This window comes from Halyomorpha halys, unplaced genomic scaffold, assembly GCF_000696795.3.
Source record: "Halyomorpha halys isolate HHAL.00 unplaced genomic scaffold, Hhal_1.1 Scaffold262.1, whole genome shotgun sequence".
NCBI lineage: Eukaryota > Metazoa > Arthropoda > Insecta > Hemiptera > Pentatomidae > Halyomorpha > Halyomorpha halys.
Window position 1 is genome coordinate 443278 of NW_027109480.1, and position 8754 is coordinate 452031.

Here is an 8754-nt window from a genome sequence, read left to right on the forward strand (position 1 = left end):
ATAAAACATTCATAAGTTTTTTAAATGAACTCCCACACCTAGTGAACCTTTCCGATAATTAAAAAGACATACAATATTATAAATAATAAAAATATATCTTCGCAATAATAGCTTATGTTATTAAGAACTTGTTTAGGGAATATTCTGAGAATAAATTTTATAAATGAAATAATGAATTATTTAGGACTCTCTTCAAGTACCTTCCCTTGACCAAAAATTAATATAGGTAGACAATAGACTAAAACTAAACTTGGATTAATACAAGAGAAAAAGAAAAATTCATTAATAACAAAGATGTAATAATCAAGATAATCATAATAACAAAGAAAAACTTTATACTGACTCAAGTGGATTAGCAAAAAAATTATTTTGTGGTATTAATAGAAACTATAAACATTATGAATTTCAAAAGATTATTAACTTAGCAAAAAAAATGACTTGGAATGATACAATCTATGGCAGCTTGTTCTGCTGTGGTGTAAGGAATGGAATGCGACCCCTTCACCTGGCTACCACCAACCAGGTGCCATACTACATTAATTTAAAATTTAAAGATACCTTTAAGGCCTTATCAAATATCCTATTTTTAATCTTACAAAATTTATTTTTAAGTAAAATTAGTGTTTGGGTCATATTTAGATTGAAATAAAATTGGTCAATCCTTATAAATGTCTTACTAAAACTGAAAATCCTAATGAATTTATTTTTTCTTTCCCCTGTAATGTAAGATTTCATCTGAGTAATTAATTTTGGTATACACTTATAATTATCATTTTGTGTAAAATCTTTTTTACAATCTCATCGATTGTCGCACAACAGTTAGGGATTTTTGCAAATGATTTATTTTCTGAATATTATTCATTTGCACTATTTCTTGATTTCTAGTTTTCCTTTAATTTACTGTATTTTCAATTATGATGGGAAGAGTTAAAATAGTTTTTATGATATTTGAATCTGCTCAACATGGCCTTGATTCAACGGACTTGACTGAAGAATAGGTACCGCCATCTTGGTTTTGTTTTGAATCACGAAGTTATTATAGACAATGAAAATTGGTTAGCTTGCTTTTTGGATAAACAAAACAAATGAACAATCTTAAAATGATACATAAAATAAAACATATACAAAAACCCTTATAAACATACATTTTGATGTATATAAGGGTTTTTGAACCCTTTATACATCAAAATGTACTATTTACTCAAAAAGAGCATATTACAATATATATATATATATAATTTATAATCTTAACACTTTCCACTTTCTTGAGACTTGGTTAATATTGTTTAAATAAATAAAATTTCATCCATTTTAGTCTCAAAACATTTTTTTTCTATTTATAAGTCCGACTATTCTGCTCAGGTCAATCCAACAAAGTATCCTAATTAGTCAATTTTCATATTAAATCAAAAATTAAAATTATTTAATGTGAAAATTGAATAATTAGGGTAATTTGTTGGATTGACCTGGGCAGAATAGCCTGCATAAAGTTGTTTTTTAAATGATTTAGTTCTAAAATAGTATTAAGATTGTCCCTGAGGATGGTCGGATTGTCCAAAACGTCGAAAAGCAGGCATTGCCTGTCTTGGGCTACTGTTTTCCAGTTTGCAGCATATAGCTCTTTCACATCTTTGTTGATATGAAGCTCTTCTACCCATCTGGTTTTTGCCCTTTTTTCATTCTTTTGTGAACCACTTCTTGGCTTTCCATTTTTCCTGAATACCTATTACTTCCTTGGTTGTTTCCTTTAGCCCTGTTTCTAAGGTCTCCCAGTGTTTCTCAACCATAAGAGCTCAATTTGGAATTTATTTTTTTCATTAGGATTTTTCAGATTCTGGACTTCATACCTGCTTCTTTCAATTTGGTCCCCAATTTTGTCTTAGGCAACCTGTATGGCTGTTATCAATATGCTGTACCATTTTAATTCATCCACTACAGTCTGCATAAGCTCCGAACATTCCAAGATCCAATATAGAGTCTGTCATACAAAATCATGGTCGTTATCATGTTAAAACAGTCCGATTTTATGAGGTATCATAATATATGTTTTTTACAGGATCAGGTTATCAGCCCTACCCCCAACCTAGAAGGACCAAGAATGCCTCCTGCGATGAAGGGTACCCAATTAATGAGGCTGAGTGAACCTTAGGAGGGCTACAGAACCCCACAGGGTTGACTTCACAACCGTAGTTACAGAATAAAAATTATCTGTCACAGCCAGATTCTACCCCAGGTCCTTGGAATTAGTAGCAGTGCTTTACTTGCCACCCTGCTCCTTATGAATATTTTTAGGGGACTAAATGTCCTTGAATTCAGACCCATTTTTCATTTCATGTCATAACATGTTCTGTGCCAGTAGTCTCTTAGATTATTAAATCATTTCCTCTTGGCATTCAAAAAGAAAGTAGAGAAAACAAACATTATCAAGGGTTCAGGTTTTCTCTTCCTCTACTATTTGTATATTAACGGGTCTTGGTATTTCCCAGATCTCTCCAGTATCTCCTTACTCCTAGTATTTCTATAAGCAGATTCAAGAGCGAATACACTTCGGCTACATCTCTATCCCCCACACTGCTAGGAGGTAAATACCCTCCATTTACACTTCTTGTAGTTTCATAAAAATGTTGTCTAGAAAAAAAAAATTTACTTTTAAAATTAACTCTTATAAAAGATTAATTAGTATTATTTTTACACAGAAGGGGTTATAAGGTAAGATTAGAAAAGTTGTTAGGAAAGAAAAATCAAAACATAAAGAGTATCTATTAAAAAAAATTTTTTAAAGTTTTCACATTTACACCTCTCCCTCTAATTAGACATGTTAAAAAACCAATTTTATTTTAATTTATTTACTATCCTATCAAGAGTATTTTAAAATAAATTTGTGAATACTATCATACCTGAAACTTTAGATATTGTGGTTTTTGCAAAACAAAACACTTGTTTCTTAAATTTCTAAAAAAATCTATTTAAATACTTGGGGAATAAGGTACAGTAAGAGCATTTTTCACTGCCCTTATCCATAACAAATATGGTGACTAATGGTTAGTGAAGTGTAGGACAGTTGTGTTGAATACTAGGTAGTTCGTAGTTGGGGCATCACATAAGCAGAGGAACCTTGAGATTGTAGTAGTTCTATTAAAATTTGGCCTGGGGATTTGATTTTTATCTTTTGAGAGTACCATAGAATGAAAACTTGACCCTTCCACTCTGGTTAGAAAAGGTTCGTTATCTATTGATAACTCCCTTCCTCCTTTATCCCCCTTGTCAGAATAAACCAGGTAGAGGGTAAACAAAAAAAAAAAAAGTTGAATATATAGGCCATTTGTAGTAGGGGGAGTTGAGGCTTTACCTTGGAAACCTTGAGCTGAACTTATTAAACTGTCTAATTTAAGTAGTAGGGTTGGCCAAACGTATTAATAATTATTCCAGGCTTCCAGATAGCCTTATTGTTTGCATAGGAGCAAGCAAGTACACGATCTTCATCTTCAAAAATTATTTAGATTCATTCCGGATGGGTAGTTACTCTTGTATAAGAGAATTAGTGTCAAAATGAGGAACAAAATTATTGCTGTGAAATAAGTCTTCGGATCAGTGACGTCTTTCACTTGACCTATAAATGAAATGTGGTCAAGTATTGTGATCATGAAAAATTTTGAATCTGAGTTGAGTCTAGCTCAAAGTTGAAAAGTTGTACAGAACTTAAATTGTGTATTTACTGTTTGGAATATGCCAAGATGTTACAGTATTTTTTAAATTAGAATCAATGTCATGGAAATGCCATTTTATACTTCATTGAAATAGTTTGACATGGCTTAAATGCTGAATTTTCAAAAAAATTTCAATTAACCTTTAATTTTTATAATTTGAAATAATTAAACATCTCATATTGCTAACAGCAAAAACAATAGTTAAATATAAAAGAATTTCATAAATAACTGAAGGATAAAATAAAAGTATGTTGGCCATAAACCAACAGAATTAGAACTATACTTCTGACTTCTTCAAGAGCAGATTTCTTAACCAAAGCAACCATTTCACCATTGTGTTGGGCAGTACATGCTATATAATCAGTAAAAAAATTTATAACTGAACAATAGAATAAGATAACTATTCATGAAAGATAATATATACATTACTGTTTAGGCATATAGGTTGTGGAAAGTTGGGACAGTTTTATAAATAAATACGAGTGTGTTTTCATAAACAGATGCCATGACAGACTGTTCTAGAACAAAACAGCGTGCCTCTTGCTTTGTTCTCAGCAGTATCAAGTGTCGCCATCTGCCGTTTTATTTACAAACCAAAATAACTAAACCTTTGTGTTGATTTTTTTTCCTTACACACACAAATAATTTGTTGAAATTTAGAAAAGTATTGTGTAGTAAAAATTGAAAGATTATATAAAAAAATGTTGGAGCCTTACCTTTAAAGCATGAAAAATGATTTAAGCATTGGACAGTTAATCATCAAGAAATCTAAACTCCTTTTGTGAACTTTAACTTTCTTTATAACCAATGATTCCAGTTTCTGGCAGCTATTAGCTTTAAAAAAAAAATCAATTAATGAATAGATTTAAATGCAAAGCAAACATATTAAAGTAATCTTTTTATCTCCAGAAAATGCTTTTCATCAGTTCAAGATTATATTTCATTAAAACACTTAAAACTTAAACTGAATCTAATATCAATAAATAATAATTAATTAAAACTTACCAATCGTGAAAATGGCATCTCCTGTTAGTTTATGCCTATTCTTGGCAATGTTTATGTATGTTACATTTGGACACAGGCTGAGGTAATTTTTAAGAAGTTCGTCAGATAGTGTGGTATCAACAAGAGGAGGTACAGAGAAGTTTAACCTTTTTATACCATGCCACATTGGCATATTTAATGACTTCCATCTACGACAAACTGCCAAAAAAATATATACAAACAAATTTTACAATTCATATTAATAAGAATCTGATATTTGTGAAAATAATACCATAAATAGAAAAAAAGACACCAAATCACCAAGTTCTAGTAAAACATATATAAGTGTAATAAAAAAACTTAAATATCAAAATTAGTATTAATTTTTTTTATTACCCTTATTAAGACCTAATCGTTCATTGATAGGTAACCAATCAAAGATAAGAAGTAAGCAATCATCGTTCAATTTGGATATAAGGCATTCTGAATCAGCTTCTTCTCCTTCCTTGAGGATAAGAGTTTCATCAGAAGCATTATATATTCCATTAATTTCATCTTCATTAGTAATAACATTTTTGGACTAAAACAAATAATTTTAGTGAGATTCAATTAGTCTACTCATATTCCTTAATTAATGCAGAATTAAAATGTGTATATGGATCACATAATACACATATGTGTGTAGGAACTACTATTTTAATATATAAGGCTCTTATAAGTTTACTAGAAGAAATAAACTTGATTAAACATAATTTAAAAATCAACTGCACTGTTTAGATACTGGTGTAATAGAGGTTGTAACATATCGACCTGTACCTTAGCTAAACCATATGCAGGCCCACACACTCAATAAAGAGTGGTATGATAAATACTAATATCATTTCCACATCCCGAGATTATAATACTCAAAAATGGTTCTATTAATTTTTTGTTATAATTACAATAATAATAAATATTCAATAGCAGAATTACTTCAAGTATGGAAAATTAAATTAAAATGGAATTTTATAATAACAAAGTTTAGCCATTTTTATAAAAATTCATAATCGATAAAAATAGTGGTTACTGGTGTATTATAATATAGTAGATATGTTTGATAATGAAAAGGAAGATATCCGAAATATCACACATGCATAAATAATAAAGATGTGTTTGAAGTTGTTGATACTTAAAATGGTTTTCCCTCAGTTAGTTCAACTTTTGTTTTCAATGGTTATAACCTGGAATAATAAAAAAACTAATAATTTTGTAATAACTTCTTAACAGAACTAAAATGAAAGTGAAAGAAAAAAAATTGCTTTTTTATCATTAAAGGCTCGGCCACATAGAAAGTGGTCTGTCGCGAAGGTGAGCGATTTGCGGTCGTCTCGTCGGTCTGCGATAATGTGACGCCACACAGAACGCGATATATTGTGCAGTGGATCCAGTAGGTCGAGATCCTTTGACGAAGAAATTTAGCTATTAATATTTGCAAAGGGCAGCAAATAAGAAAATACGATGTTGGGTACATAAAATCAATAAGAGGAGGAAGAATTGACAGAATACCACCGCTATGTATTGAAAACGTTTTTTCAAGTATTTTCGTATGTCACAAGAATATTTGTGATCTAATTATCAGCACAATCTAATGAAAGAGAAAAATGAAAAGTGCTGAACGCATTTTTTTAATGTTCCTGAGAACTATCATACGGATACGTGTATTTACCCAAAGTTTCAATGATCACTTCTTCTTTTTGGTCAGTTAGTTTAGTCGCAGACGCAGACGGCGGTAGGGCGGTTAAGTGGAAAATCTGTAAATTTATACAAGTGGATCCCTTGTCGTGACGAAGACCCACCGTCGACGGTAGACCGAGTTCTGTCTGACAGAGATGTTGCAGTTTTGCCTAATACAACCAGACCGCCTCGGTCAGATATAGCTGTCCGCCAAGACATACTCCCTTCTGTGTGGCCTGGCGTTAATTGTTATAGTTTTAATCCGTGAATATTTTAATATCTGAAGAAATACTGGTACAAGTAATGTTAGGGAGAGAAAAGGATAAGCCAGTAAGTGGGCCTATCGGTCCTTTTTGCCTACTCCAAAAATAGCCGATGGAAACCTATTTATCCTCCAAAAGGGAAGAGGGTCTTGTATCTTAGAGAAGTACACCAGTCACAACCTTTTATGTGGTGTAGAGCAGTATCGGGTTCCTGAAAACATAGATGGAAAGTTTCATCGCCTTCTTCTCCACAAATCTTTAGGTGTATTTCAAGTCTATAATTCCCTGCTAGTACTCTACTTACTGATCAGAGTTCATTTGTATCTAGAATTAGCAGCCATCATCATTAATAAACTGCTTTCAGAAGAAAACTAATACACAGAATATTAATAATTTTTTAGTTAATAAAAATATTCATTTTATTTTAGAACTCAGTGGTTTCTATGCGACATTTTTGTAGTTTTGAAGACCATAAACAAAACCTAACACCAATAATAATAATAATAATAACGAGAAATATATATGTGAACCTCACTAGAATTTTCAACTGAAATCAATGAATACATCTCCTAACGAATGAGTTTTACTCTGTCAAGAACATAAATAGAAGGTTCAAAAAGAAATTTTTTAACCAAGATACAAATGAATATGAGCTCAAACTGACAGTTCTAATAAATTTTAGAGGATAGTTCCTTCCTAATTATATTAGTATTCACCAAATTAGATACGAAATACACAGGTACATTCGAACAGTCGTACAGTGTCAAAATTGTTTTCGTAATGGACATGTGACTAGTCAGTGTAAAAATACAGATACCCATATGTTAAGATTGTGGTGAAAAACACTTGAAGGAAATACATTACTAAAATATATTCACTGTTAACTAAATCATTCGTCTCTGGCCAAAAAAATTATGTTCTGAATATATAAATAAAAAATATATAAAATGTTAATGAGCTTAGAAGCCCTCAAAAACATTTATCAATCCATAGATATAAACAAAAATATCAGTAATATCCTAATGGAAATAACAAAAAATTATTATCAAGCAATAAAAGGAAATAAATAATTTTTTATAATTTTTTGAGGTTTATAATTACTTCCATCATTTTCAATAAATTATTATTTATTCACTCATTAACATTGTACAACGTTTCTTCATTTTTTTCATTCATTTCGAAATAAATAAATAATATTTAAGTGGACTAAGGTCACGCAGGGATTCCAGATAACGAGGCAGTTGAAAAAATGGTTAAAATAGCCATTATAACATGTCAGCCAGTAGAAACTAAGTTGCCTTACACCGATTATTATAGAATTACTAAATTCAATCAGATAGAAAATTGGTAAAACCCATATATGGTGAACCCCACTGGGCAGCACAAAATATATTTCCTCATATCATTCAAAAACCGGAGTTCTCACAAGCAATCATAGGGGAAGATATTATAAAAATTTATATAAGACTTAAAACGAATCTTGGAATTTTCTACCCGGACAAAATAGACATAACAGAAACTTTTCAATACAAAAATTGCAGCGGTAACGAGACCCTTAAACATATTATTCTTGAATGTCCAACAAAAAAAAAAAAATGAGAAATAATTTTCAAAGATCTACATCACTTATATTTCACTTAATAAATAATAGCTTTGTCAACTCCTGTGGCTGGTCACCGGAACCATCTTTCCTTCGACCTACGTGGGACCCCTCCCCCCCACGTAGCTCGGAGGTAGGAAAACCGGTACGAGGGTTTCCCTCGGGCCCGCCACCCATTCGGGCAATAAGGGACTTGTTCTCAAATGGCACTACGGGTGCGACGCCTGCCCGGCATCGCATTAGAGGCGGTAACAGGATCGCTCTCAGGAGCGTTGCCTGGAGTAGACGTAGTGGTCGTGTGTTACTGAGACCACCTGTGGATTACCAGGTTATCTGGCAAAACTCCATAGTTGGAATCGGGCTTGGTAGTAGGTATTCCATTCCTTCTTTTCTTTGATGGAGAGACAGTAAAGAAGTTAGGTGGTGAAGGCCTTCGGGCTAGTACGCCTTTCTTCGTTTCTGTCTCACCTCCATCGTTCCCACTGTC

The 8754-nt window shown here is 31.8% G+C and overlaps 1 protein-coding gene across 1 annotated transcript in view; it reads right to left on the reverse strand.

Moving 5' to 3' along the window:
• Window positions 1-1536: 1536 nt before the first annotated feature.
• LOC106680449 (uncharacterized) overlaps window positions 1537-8754 on the reverse strand; it is a 20812-nt gene continuing 13594 nt past the window's right edge. The window contains exons 5-7 of the mRNA XM_067047663.1: window positions 4713-4910; window positions 4424-4541; window positions 1537-2628 (exon numbers count right to left, since the gene is read on the reverse strand). Of these exons, the coding sequence (XP_066903764.1) occupies window positions 4887-4910 (24 nt within the window). The 3' untranslated portion in view covers window positions 1537-2628; window positions 4424-4541; window positions 4713-4886. The remainder of the gene's footprint in view (window positions 2629-4423; window positions 4542-4712; window positions 4911-8754) is intronic.